The 15,294-nt window shown below is 36.6% G+C and overlaps 1 protein-coding gene across 1 annotated transcript; it reads right to left on the bottom strand.

Moving 5' to 3' along the window:
* Window positions 1-8,088: 8,088 nt before the first annotated feature.
* On the bottom strand, window positions 8,089-14,557 carry LOC108986750 (dihydrolipoyllysine-residue acetyltransferase component 5 of pyruvate dehydrogenase complex, chloroplastic). The gene is made up of 6 exons (XM_018959487.2): window positions 13,445-14,557; window positions 12,490-12,681; window positions 12,301-12,388; window positions 9,045-9,115; window positions 8,777-8,860; window positions 8,089-8,692 (listed from the first exon to the last, which is right to left on the bottom strand). The coding sequence occupies exons 1-6, from the start codon at window positions 14,318-14,320 to the stop codon at window positions 8,588-8,590; spliced, it is 1,416 nt and encodes a 471-aa protein (XP_018815032.1). The 5' UTR covers window positions 14,321-14,557; the 3' UTR covers window positions 8,089-8,587.
* Window positions 14,558-15,294: the final 737 nt, after the last annotated feature.

Consider the following 15,294-nt stretch of genomic DNA (forward strand, 5'->3'; position numbering starts at 1 on the left):
TTTTTCAGGCATGAAAAGGGTTTTGTTTGGGTTGAGGAATTTATTTCAATGGGTCCATGTTACTTAGGTAGACTACTCGTTCTTTACTCGCTTGACTATTTCTAAATTTTTGACCCAAAAGGAAAGTATATATAATATATCACTTACTAATGAGACGTTTGGACATGGAGATGAAACGTAGTTTTTTTTATTTTATTTTATAAAAAAGTCATATAAACTCGCTCTCTCTCCTATAGGCTATAGTGGTCTCTGCACCTCTTAGTAATGTTTCTCGAAAACTTTCTTCAAATTCTTAAAGTTTCTTGTCACTCCATCTATGGATATGAAGCAGCTGATTCACCAAATAGAAACTCATTCTTAGGAAGGTTTAAACCTATTCCTTGAAAATGAACATGCTAATGGTGACTCTAAATTAGCTTCTCATTGGTAGAATTGTTGCAACTCTTCCGCTAAACAGAATTTCCTTACATGCTTCCTTCAAAGTTACTTGGAGCTTCTTTAGTAAGTTTTACATTGAAGATCTTGATGTAAACTTTTTTCTCTTTACTTTTCAAAATGCCATTGACAAAAAGAGATTCCTGAGCCAAATCCCTTGGAACTTCAAAGGGCATATCTTCATCCTCAAAAATTGTCTTGCAGAAACTACATGGAAAAAGATTCGTCTCAATACATCACCCTTCCATATTCAAATCCATAGGCTTACCAGAAACCATATGACAGAAAAAAAAAATGCTTATAAAATAGGGATTGTGCTTGGAACCTTCCTAGGTGTGGATGTTGATCATCTTTTTGGTTTAGCTTGTAAGGAATTTATCAGAATAAAGGTGGACTTAGACATCACCAAACCTCTGAAGCAAGGACTATGGGAACCAAGGGACAACAACTTTAACACATAGGTCTCGTTTAAATATGAACGTCTTTCTGATTTTTGTTATGCCTGTGGAAGGATTGGGCACTCTCAAACTTTCTGTAATTCTCTAAAATCCAACACAGAACAGATGCCATTTGGGCCTTGGCTACGTGCAGAATCTCCTATTTTCATGTCGGCTAATCCTATTCATCGAGGTCAAGAAAGAGTCTTCGAATCTCTATGAATTTTTCTCCATAAGAAGAGAGTTAAGAAAGAGGGAGCGTTTCAAACATTGAAATGTTGAAAAATAGGAGTTTTGGTTCGTCGGCCCTCATTCTACCAATGTCTCCTTTAAACGAACCAATAACAGATGATTTATATGAAAAATGGAAAGCTGTTATAACAGAAGAATACCTATTTGTAAGAGGAAATTCTTTCATTAGAGGAATTTTGGAAAATAACTAGGATATTCATCAAGCAGATAATTAGACCTTACACAAAGATTACTCACTCAAACCTCCGATTAGAGTTAGTTCTCCCTATAAGCTTATTTCAAGCCAAAATCCAAAAGAGTATCAATTCAAACCACAAGCAAATGCAAGTGGAAAACCAAAAGGCAACCCAACGGAAAAACTAGCAAAAAATCAACTCACCTCCCGAATTTCGATAAGGCAGAAGGAAACCGGGCCACAATTGACATCTCCACAGATGTTTCCAGCCCCTTGCAATGATGTTCATAATGGCATTCACAGCGGCGTTCCAGCGTGCGAACTCCCTCTAGATTGGATGGTGAGGATGGCTCCGTTGACTGTAGTCTACAGTAGTCCCTTAACTGAATTAAATGGCCCTCCAACAACCGAAAATCCCTTATTCACTCCGGGTGTTAATTCTTCTCCACCAAAATTTTATCCATTAATCACTCAAGAGGCACACGATTCTGAATCAATCGCTCCACAAGTCCTCTGCAATAACCTCACAAGGACAGACTTGAAGAATATTATCATTTCCCCATCTATAAACACTAAAGAATGAGTCTCTAGTTGGTTGAAGACAAGTGCGGAAGTCTTTATGCAAACTAAACTGACTAGCTTCTCATTGGTGGGAAACAATATTTCACAGTAGTTTTCAACTGGTCCTTCTTTACAGGGCCCACAAGAGACAGCAGAGAGCATGAAAAGCTCATTGGAAGGTATGGCCCAAAATAATAAATGGAAGTCTGACCCCCCAATCAATGCATCAAGCTCGTTGGATCCAAAACCAAAACAATTAAATTTTGTGCCTTCTATTACTTATCATCCAATTAAATTAAGTGCTCCCTCAGCAGACTCAAGCCCCCTATCTGCTTCAAAAAAGCCAGAGCCCAACATGCGACTTGCTGGGTCCCCTCTTCAAGATGGTTCTCAAGCTGGTGGCCAGGATAGCTCAACTTCACTAATCCCCATCAAAAGGGCGGCTCCTCTTTCTGTCCAAGGTTCTAACCCACCGAGAACAAAAGTGCAGAAAATAATTAAGGTTGATAACCCACATAAAGGTAGCATTATCAAAGAAACTGGAGATGACGAAAAAGAAGCAGTGTTTTTGTTACTTTCTATTAAAACCAAAGGAGCATCATCTGGTAAGGTTAAAAAAATAAAGGAAGCTGCAAGATCAAAACCATATACCAGAGCTTCATCCAAGGCATCACTACCAAGAAAATCCAAGAAAGTTGACGAGGCGGGCTCTACCATGCCTCCAGTTCTTCCATGAAGTCCCTGGTTTGGAATTGCAGGGGTCTAGCCCGCCCGAAAGCAATTAGAAGTTCAAGGGCTTTTATAAATAAGTTTAATCCGAATATTATCTTTTTTGGTCGGAAATCATGGTGTCTAATGATAACACTTCTATTATTGTAAATAGATTAGGTTTCCACCATTTTGTACACGTCCCGACCTCGGGAAAAAAAGGAGGCATTTTGTTATTATGACGACCGGGTGTGGATATTGAACCGGTTCATATAAATGCTAATGTTATTTCTATTTTGGTTTATTCTAATCCTCTCAATAATCCTTGGTTAGTAACTTTTGTTTATGCCCCAACACAATGGCAACAAAAAGCAAATTTCTAGACTCATTTGGACTCAACTCATGGCTCCTTTAATGGTCATTGTCTCTACATAGGTGATTTCAACAACTTATTAGGCCAACAAGATAAATATGGTGGCAGACCAATAACGTCCTCATCCATAGGCGGCCTACAAAGTTTAATGGATTCTCATGGCCTCATCAATATTGGCTTCTCGAGGACCTATTTTCACATGGACAAATAATCGGATGGGGAAGGCAATGATTAGAAAACGACTGGACCGTGGTATAGCTAATGCACATTGGCGCCTACTTTTTCCAGATGCCACTATCCAACACATAATTTATTCAACCTCAGATCATAATCCCCTCTTACTTAACACTATGAAGATAAGGAAGAATCTCTCTCCTTTTAAATTTGAGGAATTCTGGACTCAAGAGCCACTCAATAATGTTATAATTCAAGAGGTATGGAACCATCAATTCTATGGGAATCCATCTTTTATTCTGTGCAATAAAATTAAGGAAACAAAAAAGGCACTCAAGCATTGGAATAAAATCCATTTCGTGAAGATCCAGACCAACATCCAGCATCTCGAGTCAGAGCTAAGTAATCTCCAGAGTAATTCGTCGAACCAGTGGAGCTTACAGAGAGAGAAGTTTCTTCATTGCAAGCTTCAAGAACAACTCAAAATTGAAGAAACTCTTTGGCGACAAAAATCAAGAATAAACTGGCTCACCACAACTGAACAAAATGCAAAATTTTATCATTTTTCAACGACTATCTGTCAAAGAAGAAATGAGATCAACTCAATCAAGCTAAGCCCATGTATTTGGACAATGGATCAACATACAATTGAATCTACTTTCATAGATTATTTTAAATCCATTTATACCTCTACAAATCCTATTTTCCCAGAGTATCTAGAAAACCTTTTCGAAAGACAAATTTCAGAAGATGAAAATAAACTCTTAATAGCGATGCCTTTGGAATTGGAAATTCTTGGTGCACTTAGGCAAGTCCCAAATCATAAAGTATAAGGACCAGATGAGATGACAACTCTTTTCTACAAACATTACTGGCATATTATCAAAAGAGATGTGGTTGCGGCTGTTCAAAATTTCTTTAGAAGTGGGAAACTTCTGAAACAAATAAACCACACCCACATAGCTCTCATCTCAAAAATAGTAAACCCAGTTTCCCCTCAACATTTCCGACCAATAAGCCTGAAAAATGTCATTTATAAAATCATCACAAAAATTCTGGAAAATCGGTTGAAAAAATTCCTTCCATCCATAATTTCCCCTTTTCCAAACAGCCTTTGTACCTGGTCGCAATATTAAGGAAAATTCTGTAATAGCTCATGAGATGTTTCATCACCTAAAGTATCACAAGGAGAAGAAAGGTCAGATAGCTTTAATGCTAGACATGAAAAAAGCTTTCGATTTTATTGAATGGAATTTTCTTTATGCTGTTATGAGAGTTTTGGATTTCAACTCAACTTGGATAATTCTCATTAAAGAATGCATTTCTATGGCCTCTTTCTCTATTCTCATTAATGGATCCCCAAAAGGTCTCTTCAAGGCACAAAGGGTCTTCGGCAAGAATATCCCATCTCGCCCTTTCTGTTCATCCTATGTACGGAGGTACTCTCAAGGCCATTGGCCAGATCAGAAGCATTGCAAAAGCTAGAAGGTATTAAAATTAGCAGAGATAGTCCCCCAATATCTCACATTCTTTTTGCAGATGATTTAATTATCTTTGCAAAATCAAAAGGAAGGTCGATTCAGGCGATCAACAATACTCTAGAGAAATATCAAGCTTGGTCTGGCCAATGCATCAATCAAAGCGAATCCTTCATCTACATTACTCAAAATACTAGTCAAGCAACAAGAAGAGTAATCTCAAAGAATATGTCATACAAAGAGTCGACCTCAAAAATAAAATACTTGGGAATGCTGACAACCTTTGGTCGATCCAGGAAAGAGGACTATAAAGATTTGTTAGGGAAAATAAATAAAAGGCTGAATGGTTAGAAAAAAAAATGCTCTCTCAAGCCGGTAGAACTATGCTCATCAGATTAGTAGCAAGCGTCATCCCCACATATCAAATGTCAACGCACATGCTTCCAAAATCAATCTACAAGAAACTGAACACTAGTTTCAAAATTTTTTGGTGGGAAAAAGCAAATAACCAAAAGCACAAGCTCTGTCTAAAATCATGGAAATCTATTTGTCAATCGAAAAAACATGGTAGATTGGGATTAAGACTGATGGAAAATATGAATGTGGCTTTGTTAGTGAAGACAGGATAGGAAATGAGCCAACCAAGCAACAATATCTAGCACAAGCTTTTATCCAAGAAATATTTGAAATCAAGTGTCTTTGAATTAGCAACCAAAAAGGTAACTGACTCGAGTCTCTAGAAAGGAATTCTAAAGACAAGACCATTGCTGAAAAAATGTACATATTTCAAAATTGTAAATGGTTTGTCTGTGAGAGCTTGGCTAGATCCGTGGATTTCGACTGAAAAATTTTAAACATTTCCCTCTCACCCACACAACTGATCTCTCGACTACACTCAAAGTCTCAGACCTGATTATTTAAAATAATAGATATTGGAATCTCTCAATGTTAACATCCATGTTCCAACAAGAAAGCATAAAGGAAATTCTTAAAATTCATTTGCCCAACTCCAATTAAACTACGGATTGCATCATTTGGACTAAAACCCAAAATGAGATTTTCTCAGTTAGAAGTGCCCACCATCTTGCATTTATGGAAGATACTTTGGGATATTCTACCAACAAGAGAGCGCCTTAAAAAGGTTCATTCCGAGTATTCCTTCTATAAATTGCCCACTCTATGATGGAAAAGAAGAGACTCTCCTGCACCTATTCATTGAATACCTCATAACTAGAATTCTCTGGAGTTATAGCAAATGGCCTTTAAATCTATCTTCCTTGGCAGTAAACTCAATGAAGGATTGGTTCCAATTCATTTTATACCCCCAGAAAAAACTCGGTCTTACCTCCCAAGAAGAACATCCTTTCAAAATCTTTGTTGGTTTGAAGGCTTCGAAATGACCAAGTCCATAATCACAAGAAAATCTCTCTTCACAATCTTTCACAATAGCTAAATCTCTCTTATCAAGAAAATCTTCATGCATGAAAAGAAAAGATCAAATCCAAAGTGGAGAATGAATGACAAAAACCTCTCACAAATCAAATATGCATATCCTTTGATGCAGCAGTCAGAAATTCTTTCTCCTTGGCTTCAGCTATGAGCAGAAACTCAATAGGAGAAGTCATTGAAATCTGAACCGAGACAAATTTTACTACAACCCGGGTGATTGCAGAGGCACTTGCGGCAAAATTAGCTTTCAAAATGGCAGAACACCTCAACCATCCTTTTATCTCTCTAGTTTGAGACTCTCAATTGGTGATTTCTTCTATTTATAAAGAGGAACAGATCTGACAAATAGCACCAATTTCAGAAGATATTGCAAACTCTTTGAAATCTCACATAGCCTAGAGTTTTAACAAGTTTGATCGATTTCAAAATCGATTTGCGCACTCGGTTGCGCAATGAGTAGCAACAAACTCTTTGTTTGATAGCATTCTATTAGAAATTATTCATTCTACTATTTTGTATATCGATAGTGGGAAAGACCCTCCTTAATCATTTGTAATACTTTATATTTTATTTATAATATGCAAGCTTGCTTAGGAAAAAAGAAAAAGAAAATAAAAAAACATATTTTTATAATTTTTTTATAATTTCATTCTCGTACATCACTCAAATACAACATTTTTTAATTTCAAATTTTTAACATTTTCATCTAATTATTACAAAATCATTATCCAAATACAAAAATCAATACAATTTTATAAACATAAAGAGAAATGCAGAGTCCCGAGCATTTCTACCAAGACCTCTTCTTTCTTTTTACTAAGTAATTAAGTGTTTTTATTCAATTTTTTTCTCTTTTATTTCTTAAAACCGAATAAAACATATTAATTTAAACTATTTCACGACTATTTATAGAATTATGAGATATTCTAAATGTCCAAGTGAACCCTAATTATATGTATAAAAAAAGTTAAAAGTACCAATATTTCTTTGATGTAACAGACTTCCAGATCAAGATATATTTTGTGTCAATGAAAAGGCATCCTACTAATTTATTGTTATATTATAAGATGCCCTTTATATGGTTCTAGTTCTAGCAAGTACTCTTTTTTTTTCGTCTTTTTTCCTTAGCAAATTAGCAATTTTGTTCATGAACCCACTTATAGTCTATCCTGTTCTTTGGACAATATTGTGCACTCATTTGACGGACTATATCTCTCTTCTTACCTGTTTTTAATTATACTCAAAACATAATCTGAAAGAAAAATAAAAGGTGGCATATCCTTATCTAATTTCTCTGTTGGCGGCCTTCAACAAGGGCCTCAAAGGATTAAGTTTTATCTCGCTTGATTACACAATTCAGATACGCAATCGGATAAGATGAGATATTTTGTAAAAAGTTGAATAAAATATTATTATAAATATTATTTTTTAATATTATTTTTATTTTAAAATTTAAAAAATTTAATTTATTTATTATATTTTATGTGTAAATTTAAAAATATTGTAATGATTATATAAAATAAGATAAGATACTTTAATTTTGTATAATCAAACTAGAGGCTTTGCAAAGATCGGAGAAAGAGGCTACATTTCTGCATTGCAAATCCAAAATGGGTGCTTTTCTTTCAAAATGCTGCAGTACACGTCTCCCTAGCCGCCAGCTTCAGACCACAACCCAATTATTTTGGACAAGCTTCATTTGTTTTCGCAATTCATTTTGACTTATCTCATCTAATCATTATAATTTTCTCACATTTTCATATAAAATAAAATAAATAATTTATTTTTTCCAAATTTTAAAATAAAAATAATATTAAAAAAATATATTCTTATAATATTTTATTCAACTTTCAACTTTTATAACTCAATCTCACACCCTTTTGTGCCCAAATCATAGAACAACCTCTCATCCGTTGCCTCCCCAGCTTATACCCTCAGTTAAAAAAAGCCAAACTACGTACTAGAACTGACTTGATATTAGAACTTCATGTCCGTTCCTTAGAATGACATGGTTACTTTCCAATGATCAGGTTTGACAAAGTGGAATTTCACAACAGAAATGAAATATTTTGCAGAAGAAAATAGTCTGCCAGGTTTCCAGGAATAACAACACCATTTCTAGCCTGGGATAGCAAATATAGCAAAATTGAAGGAACAAATTGACATCCTCTCCCTTAAGCAGAATTTCTGCAATCTATCCATTCAACTCCAGGAGCATTACACTCAAAAGAGATACATGCTTCAGCAAACTTGTTGCACAAGACAACAATGACCAGTAGAATATTTTGATATGAAAACAATGAACCACCAGCATTTATGATATCAAAGTTAAAAAATCCAAATTGTCTGAAAATTTCAGATTAGTTGAATTGAAGAACCTAGAACCTCAAATGAATTTTGCTCCTCAAAATTCTGTTCCTGTTTTTGAACAGGGGAAATAGCGTCTAAATCCTCCCATTAGCCTATCCAACCTCAAGCCCTTTGGTGCATATTAGGAGGGAAATACCTCGGACACTAGGAAGGACATTTGACAATGAACATGAAACTAGAACGTAAGATCTTTGGGGTCCTCAATAATCTTTGCCAAGGTTTGTAAGAATGAAGCCAAATCAGCACCGTAGATTACACGATGATCAGCTGTAACATTTACCTGTATATTTTGCATGGTGCCAGCATAAGAATTTGCAGACATTCCAGCACTGGTAATTGACAAATGTGAATTTCAGTTTGTTACCTGCATCTGGTTCTTCATGCCAATCCTACCGTCCTTGCTGGCAACAACCGTGGGCTGAGATGCTCCAACAGCCATGATTGCTCCCTGCAGCAATTAAATCCAGAGTGCAGTAATGATTATTTAGGGAATCTAGGAAAGAAAAGAAATAAGCATTTGGGATTTATTAAATTGACACAATTTTTTATCGGTATTCAATTGACACAATTAATCCACATAAATCGTCACTCTCTCACAAAGAGTCCTAAGCATAGTTAAAAAAAAAAATTACCGTTCCGGGAGGTAGAATGGCATCAAACCGATCAACTCCAAACATCCCGAGGTTAGAAAGAGTGAAAGTACCTGCATAAATAGAAAATGAACACAATAGGAAAGTGTCAGAAAATAGCAAGGATGGGTTAACCTGTTTGATCGGGGAGCGAGAAACCAACATTTCCTTAAAAATATCAGAGATAAATTGAAACAAATTACAGAATAACCTCACCATATCATGAATCCTACATAGCATTTATTAACAAACAAATCTCAAGTTAGCAAGGTGCTAATCATATCAGTATTGTAAGTTGCTAATTAGTAACCCAAGTTGCAGCATAGACTGTCAAAGTAAAAGTAACACCTCAAAGTAATCACTGCAAGCTGCAAGCTGGCAAAACTGCTTTATTGCCTAAATATCAACATCCCAAGATCCCCAAACAGTCTGTGCTGCCTTCCTCATAGTGGCAAAAAGAAAAGATGCTAGAAATTTAGTAATGGGGTGTGAAAAATCCAATCAATGGTATAAACAATAAACATTATGAGTCCTACGACCCATCGATCCAAGGATTTAGCAAATTTATCTATGTTAGGAAGAAAGTCAAACGTGCCAGACACTTGTCCTCATGCTGGAAGATCCTAGTCCATAATGAGGTTTCTAAGTTTGTCCTCATGTGTCTGTAATATATTAGGAAGAATAGAACAAAGGAACCAAGTAAGGATATTCAGACCCCTAATTCATCTTGCATTTGCATAACCAACATGATATTGGAGCAAGATTCTAATTGAAATTCTTGTTTAGCCTCCTTGTCTTATCATTTTTGGGTCTCCTTGGTTAAGCTTTTAGATAATTTGTGGTAGGACTACTTACTGCCAGCACTGCCTATGTGAGCATTTAGATCACACAGGCAGTGCCTTGATGAAGATTTAAACAAACTACTCTTGGTACCCAGAAAAAGTCTAGAACATAAAAATATGGAGGTAGTCTAGTTTGGTGTTCTGTGGTGTTTTTTTATTCCTTCTGTTGCTTCTCTCATTGATTTATGTGGCATCCAGCAATATTTGTGGTGTTTACTGGTCATTTTCATGGTCTCCAATGGCCGTATGGAGTTTAATGGTAATTTCTATGGTCTCTGGAGGAGTCTTTGATGTTGGTGGCGCAATTGGTGATTCCGATTGGTTCTATGGTGGTCACTATTGCTGTTGCTGCCAGGAACCATGGTTGCCAGCGCCTCCAAGATAAAGAAGAGCCATGTTTGCTAATCCTGGATAAGGATATTCCAGTATTGTTTACTTGGATTTGGGCTCAGATAATTAGTTATTGGTAGGGCACCTTCGGCATTAATCTAGTTGGGTCCAGTTGGGCTGAAATTTGTTTTGATTTTAGTTGGTTTGGGCTGATATCAAAAAGCCCAGATCCGAATTCAAGACTGATCAAAACAAAGTCAAACCGGACCATGGTGTTTTGCAGTGAGATCTGGCCAAGTCTTTGGTGTTTTTGTCGCAATATTCAACCGGCAATAACATTTTTGGGCAAGATTTGACCAGAATCAGCATTTTTAAATGAATTTGTAGAGGGTATTGGCTCTTTAGGCTAATTTCAGCTAGTTTATGTTCATTTTAGTGTTTTTACTTTTTAATGTTTTATTTTACAAAGCATGTCTTTTTGCTTGTGCTCCAAGCTGTTCAAGCTTGAATGGGGAGCCTTGGAGTGAGTTTGTTTTCCTAGAAAGTGCTTGTCCATAATGTGATTTCATAGTGAGGAGTCTATTGTAGTTTGTCCTTACGTGTCCCCTATCTGTCTGGAAAAATAGAATGAAGACACAAAAGTATATTCACCCTTGTTTCTCTTGCATTTGCATATATTCTCACAGTGAAGATAGTAGTCAGAGAACCTAAATCATGCAAAAGCAGAGGAGATAGTAATCAGGAAGTCCATCAAAATCGGGCTATATCCAAGGGCAATGTGGAAAAGTGAGATGAAAATACAACTCAAAGGGAAAAGTGAGGATCACTACAATTAAACACTTACTCACAAGTTGTAGTGATTCTAGTGACCCCTTTCAGTTGTAGTGAGTCACAACACCCACTTCAACCCCCCCCGGGGGAAAACCAACTCATCCCACCCACGATGAAAACAAAAGGAAAAAATACCCACAACTTTCACTTGATCATACAGCCTACCGTTAAAGACCTGTCTTGGTGCTTATGGCAGCAAGCAATACTTGTTATTTGCAATTGCTATTGCAGATGGCACCTTGCACTTAGTTAGTTGGTAGCCATTGGGACAAAGTAAAGCAAACCCAGCACTACTTAGAAAGTGCGAAGTAGCATAAAATAGCAAAATGAGGTAGAAACAACACCATGGACACTTCAATGGACCAATTTATCATTCCTAATGAACAAAAATGGCAGGATTACCCGGGCTGTTTGGTACTGTCCAAGTCCAGCCAGAACTCAGATGGACAGTTCACGTGAACCTATGCCTGAACCCAGACCACATATGAAGAAAAAACCCATTTCCCTTCTCCCCTGTGTTTTCTTCCATGCCCAAATCGTGTGTCCAGGCACAAAATTGTTTTTCCCTAATATGTCAAAGTTAAATTTCCGGGAAACAAGTAATCCTCAAGTTTTAAATCAATGTAAATAATGAAAATTAAATGCTCTATATTGCACTCATCTTGAACTACCAGACTTTCAAAGTCCGGCTTTCATCAAGAATTATAATTATAAAATAGAACTTGAAGCCTCTTCTCAGCCAAACAATGTCAAGAATGTTAATTTATTCACTATTTTAGCATTGCATGAAGCATACAAATAAAAATTTCATAAGCCTTCCTCCTTCCTCCGTAACATCATATACTTAATCCTTCACTAACACATTTTGTTTGTCACTCTGACATGTCCAAATTATTTTTTCTAGTCTCTATAAAATATGATTTATTCCAAATGTAGTTGTCCAAGTATGAAAGGAACTATTCCAATTTCATCAAAGGTAAAGAATCAAAGAAAAATCTTGTCTGGATTTCATCCAAGTCCTCCTGAATATAATATTTTGAAATTTTCTTGTACTAGACCAAAACCTTGTACATGTGGAGGTCTTCTACTATGAGAAGATCAAATAATGCATATGACTCAGAAGAAGTATATCCATGCAATGGAATATAAATGATTACAAAGATTTAAAATTTAAAATTAGAAAGAAAAAATAAATACTTCTTCAAACAGAGACATCTTGTATGGATAAGTAGGCATGAAAGCATGTAAAACCATACCTGAATTGTATTCATGAGGCTGTAGCTGCTTGGCCCTGGCCTTATCAACTAATTCCTTCCACTTTCTTGACAATGAATATATGTCCACCTGACATACATCAACGTAAACCGTTTACTATTAGAATCATTAGATAACTATTTATATCCAGGAAAAAACCACATCACAGCCAAAGGTAGAATAAAAAGAACCTTATCAGCATCCTGAAGCACTGGCGTAATTAGCCCACCATCTATAGCTACAGCAACTGCAATGTTGATGCTGCTGTTATACGTAAAGCTTTTACCATCCCTACAACTAGAATTGACAACAGGATGTTGAACCAAAGCAAGCGCCGTTGCCTTTGCAAGCAATGCTGTCATGGTTACTCCCTTAGACTTGATCTAGTGAACATAATTTACACAACTAATTAATCGTTAGAGAGAAGGTAACAGTAAAAAAGTAATTAATTACACAATAGCGCACTTCTCATGTATCATTGAAATTAATGATGGAGTGACTTATCAAAAAAAAAAGAAATTAATGATGGAGTTAACTGTCTCAGAGCAAATTGAAAGCGCACAGGAGATTATCAAGCACGGTCTCAAGGGGCGGCTAATGTAAATGAAAATACAATCATATTTTCATGTCAACCCTCCTAATCTAAACTTCTAGCAAATGTCATCATCTTCTCACAGATGAAGACGATATGTGTCAAGCAGTAGCTAAATGACAAACTCTGAAAATACTAATTACAAAGATTAAAAAAAAATACAAACTTAGTGGTCAAATTCAAATGAAACAAACAAGAGATCATCATACTAACTTCCCACCACATCTATTCACACTATCTTCGTACAAATATCAGATTTAAGATTTCTTGAGCAGTAGCTGACTGAAATATAAAAGAGAAAAAGTTAACATTTGTTTTGATAGGTAGAAAAAGTTAACTTTCTATGCATCCATACCAAAGTAAAAATTAATCCGTCTGTCACCAGTTTAAAGCAAAATATTGCATTCTTTTAGTAGTTTACTTCCAAGCGTAAAGAGCATTAGACAACAAACCAAGATTCATCATTCCTAAAAAATACATCTTGGTCTTATAAACACCTAAGACCCATGCAGAAAACACTACGAGATTCATCATTTCATGACCGAAAGCATTACCTTCTTATAGAGAGAATCAAGCGCATCCGTTGTAATGGTGTACCCGACTCTGAAAGTTGGCACGGACAGACTCTCAACCATGTTCCTACTCACCGCAGCCTGCATTGTCGTGAAAGGCACCACAGAACCCAACTCAATCGCCGCTGCAGCACTCTTCCCCACTTCAGCCGACACGGGACCTACAGACGCCACGTCCGCAGTGGCAGCAGCAGCTTCAACATCCTTGGCAACAATTCTCCCCATAGGCCCACTCCCCACCACTCTCCCCAACTCCACCTTCAGCTCCTTTGCAAGCTTCTTGGCGTACGGTGACGCAACGATCCTCTTACCTCCCTCCGACGCCGGGTGCGTGGATGCCACCGGCATCGACACAACAGGAGCCACCTTGACAGCCGCTGTCGGAACCGGATTCTCCGAAACCTTCTCCGGTTCCGCAACAGCGGTTGCTGCCGACGAAGAAGAGGAAGAAGAAGACGACGAATTGGACGCTGCTTTGGACTTGGCCTCGGCGATCTCGGCCTCAGACTCGGCAAGAAGGGCGATGGCGGAGCCCACAGGGGCGACGCCGCCTTCCTCCACCATAATGGCAGCCAAGTAACCATCGTAGAAGGTCTCGACGTCCATGTCGGCCTTGTCGGACTCCACCACGACAACGCTCTCCCCTTTGGAGAGCTTGTCGCCCTCGGACCTGACCCAAGAGACGATCTTCCCCTCAGTCATTGTTGAGCTCAGCGCCGGCATGAAGATCTCCCTGATCTTTGCATCAATCCGGGCCGGGACTCTGCTTCGCTGGTGACCCGGAAACTGGAGACTGGGACTCACCCGGCGAAGGGTCGAGGAGGAGGGGATGAATGAAGTGTTGAGAAGATGAGCCATTTGGGTACTCGCTCAATACTGTGTTCTTCGGTTTTGCAAAGGAGAAGAGAGGAAGAGAAATGCAGGGGAGAGGAAGAGTGTGCGAGTGATCTTATCGTGGGTTGGGTTTCGATTTCTCGAATGCATCGAAAGAGGGCGGATGTTTCAACCACCTGTTACCGGTTTGTGTTTAGTATGCCGATGTGTTTGGTTTTGTTCGGTTTGGTTGAACCAAACCTTTTTCGGTCAGCACTTCATGATTTAGATTAGTATATTAAATTATCTAATTATAACAAAGGATTAATGTCATATTCGGTAATCCGCAAAATGTCATAAGTAAATAACGTGTATTTTTTAAAATAAATATAATTTATTATTAAAAAGTTATTTTTTATGTAAATTTCATATTGATTTATTTATTTTAAAAATATGTGACACTTACTATTTTATGATTGTAAATATTATTTTTTATAATTAAAAATATTATTTTGTTAAAATTTAAAAATAATTATCACTACCATTTCCGTCAACGATTCAAAACAAAGTTGACAATAATACTTTGTATCATGCATGAATTATGAGTTTTTAATTGTGAATAAGTTTTATTTAGATTGGATAGTTTATTACTTTATTATGTTAGGACCGATTTCTTTAATTGAGAATTTTTTTTTTTTAACGATGACTTGATACCTGGTATGGAGGTGAAAACGGGTATATGCTCACTTAATTAGAAGTGCTATAATTATAAAGAGATTTTATAAAATTAAATTATAAATTAATATGATTTGGTGTGATACATCAAATCTATCTTATAATAAATAAAAATAATTTAACAATTTGATGTATTACATTAAACTCAATTTATAAATTTATTTTTATAAAAGAATTTGTGACTAAAATATTTTTTAATTTAAAAATAAAAAGAAATGATACGACAAGTTAAAAGAACTGCAATGTAATGAATGAATACTTTAGCATGCATAAATTTCGACCTA

This window comes from Juglans regia, chromosome 15 (genome assembly GCF_001411555.2).
Source record: "Juglans regia cultivar Chandler chromosome 15, Walnut 2.0, whole genome shotgun sequence".
NCBI classification, from domain to species: Eukaryota; Viridiplantae; Streptophyta; class Magnoliopsida; order Fagales; family Juglandaceae; genus Juglans; species Juglans regia.

Coding starts and splice junctions, on each gene's coding strand:
- LOC108986750 (XM_018959487.2), bottom strand. CDS start 14,320: ATGGCTCATCTTCTCAACACTTCATTCATCCCCTCCTCCTCGACCCTT. Junction 12,389..12,489: donor TGCTTCAGGATGCTGATAAG/GTTCTTTTTATT, acceptor GATGTATGTCAG/GTGGACATATATTCATTGTC. Junction 9,116..12,300: donor GCCTCATGAATACAATTCAG/GTATGGTTTTAC, acceptor CTATTTATGCAG/GTACTTTCACTCTTTCTAAC.